The sequence below is a fragment of the Coregonus clupeaformis genome, unplaced genomic scaffold (genome assembly GCF_020615455.1).
Source record: "Coregonus clupeaformis isolate EN_2021a unplaced genomic scaffold, ASM2061545v1 scaf2097, whole genome shotgun sequence".
In the NCBI taxonomy this organism is placed as follows: Eukaryota; Metazoa; Chordata; class Actinopteri; order Salmoniformes; family Salmonidae; genus Coregonus; species Coregonus clupeaformis.
In genome coordinates this window covers 14,455-33,379 of record NW_025535551.1, presented here as the reverse complement: position 1 = coordinate 33,379, position 18,925 = coordinate 14,455, and the positions used below count along the sequence as shown (strand labels likewise).

At 45.3% G+C, this 18,925-nt stretch overlaps 1 protein-coding gene across 1 annotated transcript in view; it reads right to left on the bottom strand.

Moving 5' to 3' along the window:
• LOC121553389 (leucine-rich repeat-containing G-protein coupled receptor 5-like) overlaps positions 1–17,925 on the bottom strand; it is a 62,918-nt gene extending 44,993 nt beyond the window's left edge. The window contains exons 1-2 of the mRNA XM_045219150.1: positions 17,807–17,925; positions 8,600–8,671 (exon numbers count right to left, since the gene is read on the bottom strand). Of these exons, the coding sequence (XP_045075085.1) occupies positions 8,600–8,671; positions 17,807–17,925 (191 nt within the window). The remainder of the gene's footprint in view (positions 1–8,599; positions 8,672–17,806) is intronic.
• Between the last annotated feature and the right edge of the window lie 1,000 nt (positions 17,926–18,925).

Sequence of the window (18,925 nt, the reverse complement as noted above, 5' to 3'; positions counted from 1 at the left end):
CTCCCACAGCCCATAGAAAAGCTGAAAGGTCAATTGAGGCAGCCATTCTTGTCTCTCAATTCACTGGTTCTGTGTTCTGTGTCAGTCCTGCGTGGCTGAAAAGGTGTTTTGCAGTCCTCCACCCTAGCAGCCCGCGGACGCTCCCCAACATAACTCTTTCAACAACCTCTCGGAGAAAGATACATCAGCAAATGGAAATTTTATCGGGCCAGTTATACACCGTTCAATTCATTGTTTCGATGTGTGTGTAACTGTACTAAGATACAGCAATTAAATTATGGTTGAGTGAATGTCATCATCTTCTCTCTGATTTTATTGGTTTATTATTTCAAATACTTTGTTCAGAGGACACCAAATATTCAGAGGACCCAAAACGCCATTGAAGGGAAACTGAGAGAGCATCTGCACAGCAGCGCAACCAACTGCCTTCTTCTGATAACCAACTGTCCCTCAGAGGAAGGAAAGATTTATAGTGGGTCTTTTATTTCTTAAAAGTTGAGGCACCCATCCCCATCCTTTCAACCTTCTCCTGCCCCTCCGACTCGCACCCTTCGCTCCGGAGGCAACATTTAGGAAACAAAAGAGCCCAAAAGGAGCTGTCCATTAACTCTTACTGAAGACCACTGTTACTGAAGATACTGTCTGATCCCAAATGGCACCCTATTCCCTTTATAGTGCACTGCTTTGGACCAGGGCCCTATGACCAGAGCCCCTAGTGTACCATTTGGGACCAACTCTGTCTGTACAACACGCATTCAGACCTGTTGAGGTGAACAACAGCTGCTCTGTTCTCCCTGCCAACCTGCTCTGAGAGAGACAGACGCCGTATGGGACAATGCTTATTAATGAATGTGATCTTAGACTGATATTCCACATGCATTTGGAGAAAAAAAGACAGAAAGGTAAAGAGAAGAGAAGGGATACAGATTCCAGCTGGACTCCAGTGAAAGACAATCTGCATTCAGCTCTCCTACTTTCACCACTGATCAAAGATAATGCTCTCTCTATGGGCCCACATGGATTTAGACTCTCTATTCCAACTCCCCCTGTACCCCACCCCCATTTCACACAAACCTCTCCCACCCCTCCAACCCCATCAGTCCCCGGGACCAAGGCCCCATTCCCGTCCCCCAGCCCCGTTTCATATGGTAATTAACAGTCCAGGCCATTTATGGAGAGGGAGAGAGAGTGAGAGCCTGATAAAAAACACAGTAATTGTTGCTGAGACCGAACGTGGAGATGGCCTCTAGTTGCCTGGAGATTTCTTTAAAAGGAGAAGAAAAAGTCAAGGATAGACAGGGGACGGATAGAGAGAGAGCAGAAAGATAGAAGAGAGAGAGGAGAAAGATAGAGAGAGAGGAGAAAGAGAGAGGAGAAAGAGAGGAGAGGAGAGAGAAAGAGAGGAGAGGTGAGAGGAGAAAGAGGAGAGAGAGAGAGAGAGAGCGAGAGAGAGAGAGAGAGAAAGATCAAAGCAAAATCACAGCCTACTTGAACAGAGCAATACTCAATCATGAGGCATCAAAGCCAAAGGAACTGAATAATATGAAGATCTGCTATAGATGGAAGGAAAGTAGTGTTGAAACCTACCAAAAAACAATTAGGAAACAACAAATTCAATCCATTCTAGACAACTTCCTGGACAAAACGTTCCACTGTAATAGTGAAGGTGTAAACTTGGCAGTAGAAAACCTAAACAGTATATTTGACCTCTCAGCTTCCCTATCAAATCAAAACATTTCAAACAGAAAACCTAAGAAAATTAACAACAATGACAAATGGTTTGATGTAGAATGCAAAAACCTAAGAAAGAAATTGAGAAACCTATCCAACCACAAACATAGAGACCCAGAAAACCTGAGCCTACGCCTTCACTATGGCGAATCACTAAAGGTTAAATAAAAGGTTTTTAAAAAATCACTAAAACAATGCAGAAATACACTACGGAAAAAGAAGGAACTGCACACGTCAGAAATCAGCTCAATGTAATTGAAGAATCTATAGACTTAAAAACACTTCTGGGAAAATTGGAAATACACTAAATAAACAACAACATGAAGGGTTATCTATCCAAAACGGAGATGTATGGGTAAACCACTTCTCCAAACCTGAAGGGTTATCTATCCAAAACGGAGATGTATGGGTAAACCACTTCTCCAAACCTGAAGGGTTATCCATCCAAAACGGAGATGTATGGGTAAACCACTTCTCCAAACCTGAAGGGTTATCTATCCAAAACGGAGATGTATGGGTAAACCACTTCTCCAAACCTGAAGGGTTATCTATCCAAAACAGAGATGTATGGGTAAACCACTTCTCCAAACCTGAAGGGTTATCTATCCAAAACGGAGATGTATGGGTAAACCACTTCTCCAAACCTGAAGGGTTATCCATCCAAAACGGAGATGTATGGGTAAACCACTTCTCCAAACTTGTTGGCCTTATAACAAAGAACAAACAGCAAAAACATATACATGATCAAATACAAATCTTAGAATCAACTATTAAAGACTACCAGAACCCACTGGATTCTCCAATTACATTGAATGAACTACAGGACAAAATACAAACCCTCCAACCCAAAAAGGCCTGTGGTGTTGATGGTATCCTCAATGAAATGATAAAATATACAGACCACAAATTCAAATTGGCTATACTTAAACTTTTTAACATCATCCTTAGCTCTGATATCTTCCTCAATATTTGGAACCAAGGACTGATCACCCCAATCCACAAAAGTGGAGACAAATTTGACCCCAATAACTACCGTGGGAAATATTCGTCAACAGAAACCTTGAGAAAATCCTCTGCATTATCATTAACAGCAGACTCGTACATTTCCTCAGTGAAACCAATGTACTGAGCAATGTTAAATTGGCTTTTTACCAAATTACTATATGACAGACCACGTATTCACTCTGCACACGCTAATTGACAAACAAACAAACCAAAACAAAGGCAAAGCCTTCTCATGCTTTGTTGATTTCAAAAAAGCTTTTGACTCAATTTCGTATGAGGGTCTGCTATACAACTTCATGGAAAGTGGTGTTGGGGGAAAAACATTAGACATGATAAAATCCATGTACACAAACAACAAGTGTGCGGTTAAAAATGGCAAAAACACACACATTTCTTTCCACAGGGCCGTGGGGTGAGACATGGATGCAGCTTAAGCCCCACCCTTTTCAACATACAGTGGGGAGAACAAGTATTTGATACACTGCCGATTTTACAGGTTTTCCTACTTACAAAGCATGTAGAGGTCTGACATTTTTATCATAGGTACACTTCAACTGTGAGAGACGGAATGTAAAACAAAAATCCAGAAAATCACATTGTATGATTTTTAAGTAATTAATTTGCATTTTATTGCATGACATAAGTATTTGATACATCAGAAAAGCAGAACTTAATATTTGGTACAGAAACCTTTGTTTGCAATTACAGAGATCATACGTTTCCTGTAGGTCTTGACCAGGTTTGCACACACTGCAGCAGGGATTTTGGCCCCCTCCTCCATACAGACCTTCTCCAGATCCTTCAGGTTTCAGGGCTGTCGTTTGGCAATACGGAGTTTCAGCTCCCTCCAAAGATTTTCTATTGGGTTCAGGTCTGGAGACTGGCTAGGCCACTCCAGGACCTTGAGATGCTTCTTACGGAGCCACTCCTTAGTTGCCCTGGCTGTGTGTTTCGGGTCGTTGTCATGCTGGAAGACCCAGCCACGACCCATCTTCAATGATCTTACTGAGGGAAGGAGGTTGTTGGCCAAGATCTCGCGATACATGGCCCCATCCATCCTCCCCTCAATACGGTGCAGTCGTCCTGTCCCCTTTGCAGAAAAGCATCCCCAAAGAATGATGTTTCCACCTCCATGCTTCACGGTTGGGATGGTGTTCTTGGGGTTGTACTCATCCTTCTTCTTCCTCCAAACACGGCGAGTGGAGTTTAGACCAAAAAGCTCTATTTTTGTCTCATCAGACCACATAATCTTCTCCCATTCCTCCTCTGGATCATCCAGATGGTCATTGGCAAACTTCAGACGGGCCTGGACATGCGCTGGCTTGAGCAGGGGGACCTTGCGTGCGCTGCAGGATTTTAATCCATGACGGCGTAGTGTGTTACTAATGGTTTTCTTTGAGACTATGGTCCCAGCTCTCTTCAGGTCATTGACCAGATCCTGCCGTGTAGTTCTGGGCTGATCCCTCACCTTCCTCATGATCATTGATGCCCCACGAGGTGAGATCTTGCATGAAGCCTCAGACCGAGGGTGATTGACCGTCATCTTGAACTTCTTCCATTTTCTAGTAATTGCGCCAACAGTTGTTGCCTTCTCACCAAGCTGCTTGCCTATTGTCCTGTAGCCCATCCCAGCCTTGTGCAGGTCTACAATTTTATCCCTGATGTCCTTACACAGCTCTCTGGTCTTGGCCATTGTGGAGAGGTTGGAGTCTGTTTAATTGAGTGTGTGGACAGGTGTCTTTTATACAGGTAACGAGTTCAAACAGGTGCAGTTAATACAGGTAATGAGTGGAGAACAGGAGGGCTTCTTAAAGAAAAACGAACATGTCTGTGAGAGCCGGAATTCTTACTGGTTGGTAGGTGATCAAATACTTATGTCATGCAATAAAATGCAAATTATTTACTTAAAAATCATACAATGTGATTTTCTGGATTTTTGTTTTAGATTCCGTCTCTCACAGTTGAAGTGTACCTATGATAAAAATGACAGACCTCTACATGCTTTGTAAGTAGGAAAACATGCAAAATCGGCAGTGTATCAAATACTTGTTCTCCCCACTGTATATATCAACGAATTGGCGAGGGCACTAGAACAGTCTGCAGCACCCGGCTTCACCCTACTAGAATCTGAAGTAAAATGTTTACTGTTTGCTGATGATCTGGTGCTTCTGTCACCAACCAAGGAGGGCCTACAGCAGCACCTATATCTTCTGCCCAGATTCTGTTAGACCTGGGCCCTGACAGTGAATCTCAGTAAGACAAAAATAATGGTGTTCCAAAAAAGGTCCAGTTGCCAGGACCACAAATACAAATTCCATCTAGTTGCCCTAGAGCACACAAAAAACGATACATAGCTCAGCCTAAACATCAGCGCCACAGGTAACTTCCACAAAGCTGTGAATGATCAGAGAGACAAGGCAAGAAGGGCCTTCTATGCCATCAAAAGGAACATAAAATTCGACATACCAATTAGGATCTGGCTAAAAATTATTGATTCAGTTATAGAACCCATTGCCCTTTATGGTTGTGAGGTCTGGGGTCCGCTCACCAACCAAGAATTCACAAAATGGGAAAACACCAAATTGAGACTGCATGCAGAATTCTGCAAAAATATCCTCAGTGTACAACGAAAAACACCAAATAATGCATGCAGAGCAGAATTAGGCCGATATCCGCTAATTATCAAAATCCAGAAAAGAGCCGTTAAATTCTATAACCACTTAAAAGGAAGCGATTCCCAAACCTTAAGCAAGCTGGTCCTGGGGCTCTGTTCACAAACACAAACAGACCCCACCGAGCCCCAGGACAACAACACATTTAGACCCAACTAAATCATGAGAAAACTAAAAAGATAAATTACTTGATGTCACACCCTGGCTCTGGGGACTCTATATGTTGAGCCAGGGTGTGTAGATTCTATGTGTTCTTGTTCTGTGTTGTATATTCTATGTATTGTATTTCTATGTTGGCCAGAGTGGTTCCCAATCAGAGGCAACGAGTGTCAGCTGTTGCTGGTTACTCTGATTGGGAGCCATATTTATACAGGCTGTTTTCCCACAGTAGTTGTGGGATCTTGTTCCGTTTGGTTTGTTCCGTGTTGGTTGTTTAACCTAGGACGTCACGTTGTTCGTTTATTGTTTTGTTCTTGTTATTACTAAAGATAATAAAGTATGTTCGCTCATCACGCTGCGCCTTGGTCTACTCCGTTCAACGATCGTGACAGAAGATCCCACCATACCAGGACCAAGCAGCGTGTCCAGGAGCAGGCAGCCTGGACGTGGGAGCAGATAATGGATGGGCAGGGGTCCTGGACCTGGGAGGAAATCCAGCCGGGATGGATCGCCGTCCATGGAAGGAGACGGTAGAGGCGCGACGGAGAGAGGAGCAACGGCGTCAACAGTGTCGTCGTCGGACGGACGAGAGGCAACCCAAAAAAATTTTTAGGGGGGGGGGCACACGGCATGGGCGACGGGGCAGCAGGAGGCAGCTACAGGGCGTATTAGGAGGTTAGGTGAGGAGGCCACCAGGTTAAGGGGGCTATTGGTGCAGAGGGAGCAGGAGTTAGTGGTGCAGAGGGTGGAGCTACTGGAGGCGATAAGGGAGAAGGTGAGAGTAGAGGCACGGCGAGAGGAACTGTGTAGGTAGCTGAGGGAGCGGAGGGTTATGACGAAACCCAGTCCCGCTCCTCACACCAAGCAAGTGGTGTGCGTCACCAGTCCGGTCCGGCCCATTCCTGCTCCCCGCACTAAATTGATGGTGCGCGTCGCCAGCCCGGCCCGGCCTGTTCCTGCCCCTCGCACCAAGCCTACGGTGCGCGTCGCCAGCCCGGCCCGGCCTGTTCCTGCTCCCCGCACCAAGCCAATGGTGCGCGTCGCCAGCCCGGCCCGGCCTGTTCCTGCCACTCGCACCAAGCCTACGGTGCGCGTCGCCAGCCCGGCCCGGCCTGTTCCTGCCACTCGCACCAAGCCAGGGGTGCGAGTCGTCAGCCCGGTAAGGCCCGTTCCTGCTCCACGCACCAAGCCAGGGGTACGAGTCGTCAGCCCGGTAAGGCCCGTTCCTGCTCCACGCACCAAGCCAGGGGTACGAGTCGTCAGCCCGGTAAGGCCCGTTCCTGCTCCACGCACCAAGCCAGGGGTGCGCATCGTCCAGCCGGTACGGCCCGTTCGGCTCCACGCACCAAGCCAGGGGTGCGCATCGTCAGCCCGGTCCGGCCCGTAGCTGCTCCACGCACCAAGCCAGGGGTTTGCATCGTCAGCCCGGTCCGACCCGTTCCTGCTCCACGCACAAGCCAGGGAGTGCGCATCGTCAGCCCGGTCCGGCCCGTTGCTGCTCCACGCACCAAGCCAGGGGTGCGCATCGTCAGCCCGGTCCGGCCCGTTCCTGCTCCACGCACCAAGCCAGGGGTGTGCGTCGTCAGTCCGGCACAACCCGTGCCTGGGTCACCGGTGCCTGCTCCACACCGGAGCTTAAGCAATCCGCTCCTACGATGTCCAGTCCAGCTCCAGCCAGCGGGGCCAGACCGGACCAGGGGCGCTACGGGGGGATTATTGGAGGGTGGTGGGCAAGCCCGGAGCCGGAACCGCCTCCGAGGAGGAATGCCCACCCAGCCCTCCCCTGTTTGGTTTATGTTGAGGCGCGGTCGCAGTCCGCGCCTTTGGGGGGGGGTACTGTCACACCCTGGCTCTGGGGACTCTATATGTTGAGCCAGGGTGTGTAGATTCTATGTGTTCTTGTTCTGTGTTGTATATTATATGTATTGTATTTCTATGTTGGCCAGAGTGGTTCCCAATCAGAGGCAACGAGTGTCAGCTGTTGCTGGTTGTCTCTGATTGGGAGCCATATTTATACAGGCTGTTTTCCCACAGTAGTTGTGGGATCTTGTTCCGTTTGGTTTGTTCCGTGTTGGTTGTTTAACCTAGGACGTCACGTTGTTCGTTTATTGTTTTGTTCTTGTTATCACTAAAGATAATAAAGTATGTTCGCTCATCACGATGCGCCTTGGTCTACTCCGTTCAACGATCGTGACACTTGACACATTGGAAAGAATTAACCAAAAAACAGAGCGAACTAGAATGCTCTTTGGCCCTAAACAGAGAGTACACAGTGGCAGAATAACTGACCACTGTGACTGACCCAAACTTAAGGAAAGCTTTGACTATGTACAGACTCAGTGAGCATAGCCTTGCTATTGAGAAAGGCCGCCGTAGGCAGACCTGGCTCTCAAGAGAAGACAGGCTATGAGCACACTGCCCACAAAATTAGGTGGAAACTGAGTTGCACTTCCTAACTTCCTGCCAAATGTATGACCATATTAGAGACACATATTTCCCTCAGATTACACAGATCCACAAAGAATTCGAAAACAAAGCCAATTTTGATAAACTCCTATATCTATTGGGTGAAATACCACAGTGTGCCTTCACAGCAGCAATATGTGTGACCTGTTGCCACAAGAAAAGAGCAACCTGTGAAGAACAAACACCATTGTAAATACAACCCATATTTATGTTGATTTATTTTCCCCATTTGTACTTTAACTATTTGCACATTGTTACAATACTGTATATATACATAATATGACATTTGAAATGTCTTTATTCTTTTGGAACTTCTGAGTGTAATGTTTACTGTTAATATTTATTGTTTATTTCACTTTTGTTTACTATCTACTTCACTTGCTTTGGCAATGTTAACATACGTTTCCCATGCCAATAAAGCCCTTCAATTGAATTGCATTCAGAGAGAGAGAGAGAGAGAGAGAGAGTTGAAGCTCATTCCTATTGTGAGGTGAGCTGAAAAAGGTGCTTCGTTAATTTCGACGGGGCAGCAGCGATGTTGGACGAGGAAGTAGATAGATACTCACAGAGAATGGAGGTTCCTGAGGTTCTGAAGGGCTTCACCTGGAACCTGTCGTAGCTGGTTGTTCTGAAGCATCCTGCATTGGAACATAAAACACAAGAGATCGTCAGGGCAGGGGGAAGAAAACTGATGGTGCACCTGAAAGGCTCTCTACCACTTAGGTAACATCTATCAGAGAGAGGTGACACTGACACAGAAAACAGACCTTTTTAGATCCGTTGGCTTGTATGGTCTGAGTCTTTTCCTTTATACTGTAGCTTTAGGGTAGACTATGTGTTTATATAGCCTGAGCTTTAGGGTAGACTCTGTGTTTATATAGCCTGAGCTTTAGGGTAGACTCTGTGTTTATATAGCCTGAGCTTTAGGGTAGACTCTGTGTTTATATAGCCTGAGCTTTAGGGTAGACCCTGTGTTTATATAGCCTGAGCTTTAGGGTAGACTGTGTGTTTATATAGCCTGAGCTTTAGGGTAGACTCTGTGTTTATATAGCCTGAGCTTTAGGGTAGACTCTGTGTTTATATAGCCTGAGCTTTAGGGTAGACTCTGTGTTTATATGGCCTGAGCTTTAGGGTAGACCCTGTGTTTATATAGCCTGAGCTTTAGGGTAGACCCTGTGTTTATATAGCCTGAGCTTTAGGGTAGACTCTGTGTTTATATAGCCTGAGCTTTAGGGTAGACCCTGTGTTTATATAGCCTGAGCTTTAGGGTAGACTCTGTGTTTATATAGCCTGAGCTTTAGGGTAGACTCTGTGTTTATATAGCCTGAGCTTTAGGGTAGACTCTGTGTTTATATAGCCTGAGCTTTAGGGTAGACTCTGTGTTTATATAGCCTGAGCTTTAGGGTAGACTCTGTGTTTATATAGCCTGAGCTTTAGGGTAGACTCTGTGTTTATATAGCCTGAGCTTTAGGGTAGACTCTGTGTTTATATAGCCTGAGCTTTAGGGTAGACTCTGTGTTTATATAGCCTGAGCTTTAGGGTAGACTCTGTGTTTATATAGCCTGAGCTTTAGGGTAGACTCTGTGTTTATATAGCCTGAGCTTTAGGGTAGACTCTGTGTTTATATAGCCTGAGCTTTAGGGTAGACTCTGTGTTTATATAGCCTGAGCTTTAGGGTAGACTCTGTGTTTATATAGCCTGAGCTTTAGGGTAGACTGTGTGTTTATATAGCCTGAGCTTTAGGGTAGACTCTGTGTTTATATAGCCTGAGCTTTAGGGTAGACCCTGTGTTTATATAGCCTGAGCTTTAGGGTAGACTCTGTGTTTATATAGCCTGAGCTTTAGGGTAGACTCTGTGTTTATATAGCCTGAGCTTTAGGGTAGACTCTGTGTTTATATAGCCTGAGCTTTAGGGTAGACTCTGTGTTTATATAGCCTGAGCTTTAGGGTAGACTCTGTGTTTATATAGCCTGAGCTTTAGGGTAGACTCTGTGTTTATATAGCCTGAGCTTTAGGGTAGACCCTGTGTTTATATAGCCTGAGCTTTAGGGTAGACTCTGTGTTTATATAGCCTGAGCTTTAGGGTAGACTCTGTGTTTATATAGCCTGAGCTTTAGGGTAGACCCTGTGTTTATATAGCCTGAGCTTTAGGGTAGACTCTGTGTTTATATAGCCTGAGCTTTAGGGTAGACCCTGTGTTTATATAGCCTGAGCTTTAGGGTAGACTCTGTGTTTATATAGCCTGAGCTTTAGGGTAGACTCTGTGTTTATATAGCCTGAGCTTTAGGGTAGACCCTGTGTTTATATAGCCTGAGCTTTAGGGTAGACTCTGTGTTTATATAGCCTGAGCTTTAGGGTAGACTCTGTGTTTATATAGCCTGAGCTTTAGGGTAGACCCTGTGTTTATATAGCCTGAGCTTTAGGGTAGACTCTGTGTTTATATAGCCTGAGCTTTAGGGTAGACTCTGTGTTTATATAGCCTGAGCTTTAGGGTAGACTCTGTGTTTATATAGCCTGAGCTTTAGGGTAGACTCTGTGTTTATATAGCCTGAGCTTTAGGGTAGACCCTGTGTTTATATAGCCTGAGCTTTAGGGTAGACTCTGTGTTTATATAGCCTGAGCTTTAGGGTAGACTGTGTGTTTATATAGCCTGAGCTTTAGGGTAGACTCTGTGTTTATATAGCCTGAGCTTTAGGGTAGACTCTGTGTTTATATAGCCTGAGCTTTAGGGTAGACTGTGTGTTTATATAGCCTGAGCTTTAGGGTAGACTATGTGTTTATATAGCCTGAGCTTTAGGGTAGACTCTGTGTTTATATAGCCTGAGCTTTAGGGTAGACTCTGTGTTTATATAGCCTGAGCTTTAGGGTAGACTCTGTGTTTATATAGCCTGAGCTTTAGGGTAGACTCTGTGTTTATATGGCCTGAGCTTTAGGGTAGACTCTGTGTTTATATAGCCTGAGCTTTAGGGTAGACTCTGTGTTTATATAGCCTGAGCTTTAGGGTAGACTCTGTGTTTATATAGCCTGAGCTTTAGGGTAGACTCTGTGTTTATATAGCCTGAGCTTTAGGGTAGACTCTGTGTTTATATAGCCTGAGCTTTAGGGTAGACCCTGTGTTTATATAGCCTGAGCTTTAGGGTAGACCCTGTGTTTATATAGCCTGAGCTTTAGGGTAGACTCTGTGTTTATATAGCCTGAGCTTTAGGGTAGACCCTGTGTTTATATAGCCTGAGCTTTAGGGTAGACCCTGTGTTTATATAGCCTGAGCTTTAGGGTAGACTCTGTGTTTATATAGCCTGAGCTTTAGGGTAGACTCTGTGTTTATATAGCCTGAGCTTTAGGGTAGACTGTGTGTTTATATAACCTGAGCTTTAGGGTAGACTCTGTGTTTATATAGCCTGAGCTTTAGGGTAGACTCTGTGTTTATATAGCCTGAGCTTTAGGGTAGACTGTGTTTATATAGCCTGAGCTTTAGGGTAGACTCTGTGTTTATATAGCCTGAGCTTTAGGGTAGACTCTGTGTTTATATAGCCTGAGCTTTAGGGTAGACTCTGTGTTTATATAGCCTGAGCTTTAGGGTAGACTCTGTGTTTATATAGCCTGAGCTTTAGGGTAGACTCTGTGTTTATATAGCCTGAGCTTTAGGGTAGACTGTGTGTTTATATAGCCTGAGCTTTAGGGTAGACTCTGTGTTTATATAGCCTGAGCTTTAGGGTAGACTCTGTGTTTATATAGCCTGAGCTTTAGGGTAGACTCTGTGTTTATATAGCCTGAGCTTTAGGGTAGACTCTGTGTTTATATAGCCTGAGCTTTAGGGTAGACTGTGTGTTCATATAGCCTGAGCTTTAGGGTAGACTCTGTGTTTATATAGCCTGAGCTTTAGGGTAGACTCTGTGTTTATATAGCCTGAGCTTTAGGGTAGACTCTGTGTTTATATAGCCTGAGCTTTAGGGTAGACTCTGTGTTTATATAGCCTGAGCTTTAGGGTAGACTCTGTGTTTATATAGCCTGAGCTTTAGGGTAGACTCTGTGTTTATATAGCCTGAGCTTTAGGGTAGACTCTGTGTTTATATAGCCTGAGCTTTAGGGTAGACTCTGTGTTTATATAGCCTGAGCTTTAGGGTAGACTCTGTGTTTATATAACCTGAGCTTTAGGGTAGACTCTGTGTTTATATAGCCTGAGCTTTAGGGTAGACTCTGTGTTTATATAGCCTGAGCTTTAGGGTAGACTCTGTGTTTATATAGCCTGAGCTTTAGGGTAGACTCTGTGTTTATATATCCTGAGCTTTAGGGTAGACTCTGTGTTTATATAGCCTGAGCTTTAGGGTAGACCCTGTGTTTATATAGCCTGAGCTTTAGGGTAGACTCTGTGTTTATATAGCCTGAGCTTTAGGGTAGACCCTGTGTTTATATAGCCTGAGCTTTAGGGTAGACTCTGTGTTTATATAGCCTGAGCTTTAGGGTAGACTCTGTGTTTATATAGCCTGAGCTTTAGGGTAGACTCTGTGTTTATATAGCCTGAGCTTTAGGGTAGACTCTGTGTTTATATAGCCTGAGCTTTAGGGTAGACTCTGTGTTTATATAGCCTGAGCTTTAGGGTAGACTCTGTGTTTATATAGCCTGAGCTTTAGGGTAGACCCTGTGTTTATATAGCCTGAGCTTTAGGGTAGACTCTGTGTTTATATAGCCTGAGCTTTAGGGTAGACTCCTGTGTTTATATAGCCTGAGCTTTAGGGTAGACTCTGTGTTTATATAGCCTGAGCTTTAGGGTAGACTCTGTGTTTATATAGCCTGAGCTTTAGGGTAGACTCTGTGTTTATATAGCCTGAGCTTTAGGGTAGACTCTGTGTTTATATAGCCTGAGCTTTAGGGTAGACTCTGTGTTTATATAGCCTGAGCTTTAGGGTAGACTCTGCGTTTATATAGCCTGAGCTTTAGGGTAGACCCTGTGTTTATATAGCCTGAGCTTTAGGGTAGACTCTGTGTTTATATGAGTGGATAGTCATCTAAGTGTCAGAGTACTGAGGCAGAACTAACACAGAACAAAACACAGCATAGTCCTACTGCAGGGTTCTCCAATTCCGGTCCTGGAGGGCCGAAACACTTCTGTTTTTTATTTCTACCTGGTAGTTAATTGCACTCACCTGGTGTCCCAGGTCTGAATTAGCCCCCTGATTAGAAGGAGAGGATGAAAAACAGAGGTGTTTCGGCCCTCCAGGACCGGAATTGAAGAACCCTGTCCTACTGTAATGTGTGGAATCATTAACATAGGATACAAATGGAATAAAATAGAATATCCTAATGCACACAGATCATCCAGAATATTCTGTTCTGGAGTTTGGTGTAGGGTTAACGCAGCCAAATCTGGACCACTTATACACACCGGCGACGGGGTTACGAATCCCGCCTCGGCCCCTACTCTCTGTCTCCCTCTATATCTGTCTCTCTCTCTCTAACTTCCGACGGTCACTGTCCGTAAAACAATAAAATACTTCAACAAATATGTATAAATTCTAATATCATATCGCTAATCCCTTGGGAAACAACATCTCCGGACTGTGTTACTCCATCATCTAATCTACTGTCCGTTTGTACATGAACAAACTGGGTGTTAAATCTTGATCCAGAGTTCCGTAGTCTGTCAAGCCACAGTTGAGGAACACACAGACAGGATCACAGGCAGCAGAACGTCGGATGTGGACAGTGCCCAAACATGTTGGAATTCAGGCAGATGTGCTCTCTCTCTCTCTCTCTCTCTCTCTCTCTCTCTCTCTCTCTCTCTCTCTCTCTCTCTCTCTCTCTCTCTCTCTCTCTCTCTCTCTCTCTCTCTCTCTCTCTCTCTCTCTCTCTCCTCTCTCTCTCTCTCTCTCTCTCTCCTCTCTCCCCTCTCTCTCTCTCTCTCCCCCTTTTTCCTCTCTCTCTCTCTCTCTCTCTCTCTCTCTCTCTCTCTCTCTCTCTCTCTCTCTCTCTCTCTCTCTCTCTCTCTCTCTCTCCCTCTCTCTCTCTCTCTCTCTTCTCTCTCTCTCTCTCTCTCTCTCTCTCTCTCTCTCTCTCTCTCTCTCTCTCTCTACTTCTCTCTCTTCTCTCTCTCTCTCTCTCTCGCCTCTCTCTCTCTCTCTCTCGCTCTCTCGTCTCTCTCTCTCTGTGTCTCTCTCTCCCACTCTCTCTCTCTCTGTCTCTCTCTCCCCTGTTTGAGCGAGCTGCGAATGTAAACAAACACAAATAACTTCATGAGCTCATCTGATTGGCTGTGAAAGTGTATCACATTCCTCCATCTGACCACATTCCTCTTCTCCCCAGATGTCCAGTATATGTCAAACTCTTCTTGACAGTAACCACAACAAGCATTCCTCGGACAATGGTAGTGTAGCATGTGTAACCGCAATCCCAGGAGAAATGAAAATGAAACAATGGTTTCTAGAACAAAACATCTATATTCCTCTGAAGAGAAGACCAGACCAGCTGCTATCGCTAATATTCTTTGGGGGGTAAAAAAAGTGAATATACATCAACTTTTACATTTTATAAATCTTTCATGTTCTTCTCCTTTCAACTACAAAAAGCTTTTTTTCCAGATTGATAAATTACACTACATTACCAAAAGTATGTGGACACATCACATTTCATTCCAAACTCACGGGAAACGAGCCTCCACTCTTTTCACTATATGTTGGAACATTGCTGCGGGGACACAAGAGCATTAGTGAGGTCGGGTACTGATGTTGGGCGATTAGGCCTGGCTCGCAGTCGGCGTTCCAATTCATCCCAAAGGTGTTCGATGGGGTTAAGGTCAGGGCTCTATGCAGGCCAGTCAAGTTCTTCCACACTAATCTCGACAAACCATTTCTGTACAGACCTCGCTTTGTGCACGGGGGGCATTAAGATTTCCCTTCACTGGAACTAAGGGGCCTAGCCCGAACCATGAAAAACAGCCCCAGACCATTATTCCTCATCCACCAAACTTTACAGTTGGCACTATGCATTCGGGCAGGTAGCATTCTCCTGGCATCCGCCAAACCCAGTTTCGACCGTCGGAATGCCAGATGGTGATGCGTGATTCATCACCCCAGAGAACTAATTTCCACTGCTCAAGAGTCCAATGGCAGCGAGCTTTACACCACTCCAGCCGACGCTTGGCATTGCGCATCGTGATTTTAGGCTTGTGTGCGGCTGCTCCGCCATGGAAACCCATTTCATTAAGCTCCCGACGAACAGTTATTGTGCTGACGTTGCTTCCAGAGGCAGTTTGGAACTCGGTAGTGAGCTTGCAACCGAGGACAGACGATTTTTAGGTGGTAGACGCTTCAGCACTCGGCGGTCCCGTTCTGTGAGATTGTGTGGCCTACCACTTCGCTGCTGAGCCGTTGTTGCTCAGAAACGTTTCCACTTCAAAATAACAGCACTTACAGTAAACCGGGGCAGCTCTAGCAGGGCAGAAATTTGACGAACTGACTTGTTGGAAAGGTGGCATCCTATGACGGTGCCACGTTGAAAGTCACTGAGCTCTTCAGTAAGGTCATTCTACTGCCAGTGTTTGTCTATGGAGATCGCATGGCTGTGTGCTCGATTTCATACACCTGTCAGCAATAGCCAAATCCACTAATTTGAAGGGGTGTCCACATACTTTTGTATATATAGTGTACGTGTTGCTTGATGTACATCCTTTATACAAGTTACGAAGTACAAAAGGGCCGCTCTCGCAACAAATCTCTTTGAAGTCTTCAAGAGGAAGAAGGAGAGAAGGTTGTACAGAGAGAGGAAACGAACCCATAGAGACACCAGACAAGATTATCTCATTGTGACAAATGATAAGGTTCAATATTCCTGCTGCGGCTTCATAAAAATAAAAAAAACTGGCCGTTTCACAGGAAATTTACTTTTACAAAGCGCACTTACCTTGGACATTTGTTCTGCATGTCACAAACAGGTTTTTATTAACTTTTATGAGATCCGCACTGCCGGCACAGATGTTTCTGGTACAGGGTAATAAATTAAAACCCTGCCTGTAGCCTTAACATGTGTATTTAGGTATAAAACTCTACAACTGTAGGGACTGCTAGTGATTATCCATAGTATTCATATCAAAGAGGTGTTATTTTATGAATGTACGTAGTGAGGCACCACAACAAAGAGTTCAGTATGAGTCTTCCAATGGAGCAACGGTCTCAGATGTTAGAAGGGTCACAGGACAACTATCTCACCACCACACAAAATAACATGTTTATTTCATTTTTCTAGTCAGCAAAGAAACGTATATAAAACTGTCAGCAACTGTAAAAAGTTTGACATGTCAAGGCCTTGTCAGAGAGAGAAAGAGAGAAAGAGAGAGAGAAAGAGAGAGAGAGAGGGGGAGAGAGAGAGAGAGAGAGAGAGAGAGAGAGAGAGAGAGAGAGAGAGAGAGAGAGAGAGAGAGAGAAAGAGAGAGAGAGAGAGAGAGCTGGGTAGCACTGACATGTTGATGGAGATGTATCACCCTGAATCCTCCCTCTTCCCAGATCTCCCTCCTTTCCTCCCTCCTTCCCAGATCTCCCTCCTTTCCTCCCTCCTTCCCAGATCTCCCTCCTGTCCTCCCTCCTTCCCAGATCTCCCTCCTTTCCTCCCTCTTCCCAGATCTCCCTTTCTTTCTCCCTCTTCCCAGATCTCCCTCCTTTCCTCCCTCCTTCCCAGATCTCCCTTTCTTTCTCCCTCTTCCCAGATCTCCCTCCTTTCCTCCATCCTTCCCAGATCTCCCTCCTTTCCTCCCTCTTCCCAGATCTCCCTCCTTTCCTCCCTCTTCCCAGATCTCCCTTTCTTTCTCCCTCTTCCCAGATCTCCCTCTTCCCAGATCTCCCTCCTTTCCTCCCACCTTCCCAGATCTCCCTCCTTCCCAGATCTCCCTCCTTTCCTCCCTCCTTCCCAGGTCTCCCTCTTCCCAGATCTCCCTCCTTTCCTTCCTCCTTCCCAGATCTCCCTCCTTTCCTTCCTCCTTCCCAGATCTCCCTCCTTTCCTCCCACCTTCCCAGATCTCCCTCTTCCCAGATCTCCCTCCTTTCCTTCCTCCTTCCCAGATCTCCCTCCTTCCCAGATCTCCCTCCTTTCCTCCCACCTTCCCAGATCTCCCCCCTTCCCAGATCTCCCTCCTTTCATCTCCAGAATGCCTTGAGGTTTCATGACAGACAGGGAGGCTACAAGGCTGAAGCATGAAGCTGAAACTCCCTGAAGCTCCTATCTGCTGTAGGTAGAACTGGGTTTTGTTCCTAAAGGCACCCTATCCCCTATATAGTGCATTACTTTTGACGAGTAGTGCACTATATAGGGAATAGGGTGCCATTTGGGATACAGCCAGGGCCTTACAGGGCGATCCATCCACAAAGCACTTCTCAGGCAATTTTCTCAAAGTGGCAAAATTGCTTTCCAATACTTTCCTAAGACTAACCCCTTTTAACACCAATTACTATAAATTACCAGCACATTTTCATAATTAAAGATTCCTGCGAATCATCTGATCCCTGTCCAAGGCTCTTTCTGGGGAGACTGAGAGGTAGCAGGAGAAACAATGACCTTCAGGTCAACTCACAGTAAAAACACTTCTGCTGAGAAAACAGAGATAATCGCCTCTGGTTTGAGACGGAGACAGAGAGAGAGAGACAGAGTGAGTGAGAGAGAGAGAGACAGAGAGAGAGACAGAGAGAGAGAGAGAGACCTGGAACCTATTGACTCACCACAAGATGTCCGCACCTTGGAAGAGGTGGGTGAAAGATGGTTGAAAGACACGGTAGGAGAGGTTTACTTACAGCACTTTGAGATTGAAGAGGCCGGAGAATGCTCCTTTGGGAAAGTGCGTCAAATCGTTGCCTGCAAGACGTCTGTGAAGAGAAGGGAACACAAAAAAAAGAGAGATGAAATGATGCATTTTTATGTTTCTTTCTTGTCATGTGGAGCTCATTTTGCTGTGAAACAATGAAGGGCCGATAGATGGGGAGATTCTATTAGGTGCCAGGTGATTCACTGGAAGAGGATTCTAGGGTCCAATGTCCATGAGATTGAACCTCTGTCAAGGTTTTCCTCCTCATCATCTGCTACTCAGATAACAGGATGTCTCTGTTCCAAATGGCACCCTATTCCCTAAATAGTGCACTACTTTTGACCAGGCCCCAAAAGTAGTGCACTATATAGGGAATAGGGTCCCATTTGGGACGCATTCCATCCATGTGAAGCCAATCCGTCAACGCTTGGCTCGCTGCAATGGAAGAATGCACCAGATATACATATTCAATTGATATTTACATGACAAATACACCAGACAAATTCAATTGGAGATGGAAAGATAGCAGTAGTTATGCAAACTTTGATTTCTTTCTACAAAAGGAATCAGATTGAATCAACCTTCCAGGCATGTATCCATGCCAATACAGATGTCCATAGGAAAGAAAATCAGCCTTCAGAATGGTGCAGAGACATGGGAACCAACAAAGATGGTTTCAACATCATCTGCCACCATGAAAGCAAAACATCTCAATAAAATCTGGCATTGGTTTGTGTGCATGTTTTGTGACATGGCGGCATCAAGCCAAGGTGCCCATCTGCAGGACAATCAACATGTGTTAATATATTACAACATGAGTTGGACTGTGTCTACATTGACAGTCTCTGTTCAGTACTGTCATCAACATGTGTTCCACCACTACAACTTGACCCAGGACTTTCACTGTACACTACTGTGACCTCCCTTCAGTCATCAACATATCTACAGAGGACCATCCACAGAGCACCATCCACAGAGCACCATCCACAGATTACCATCCACAGAGCACCATCCACAGATTACCATCCACAGATTACCATCCACAGAGCACCATCCACAGAGCACCATCCACAGATTACCATCCACAGATTACCATCCACAGAGCACC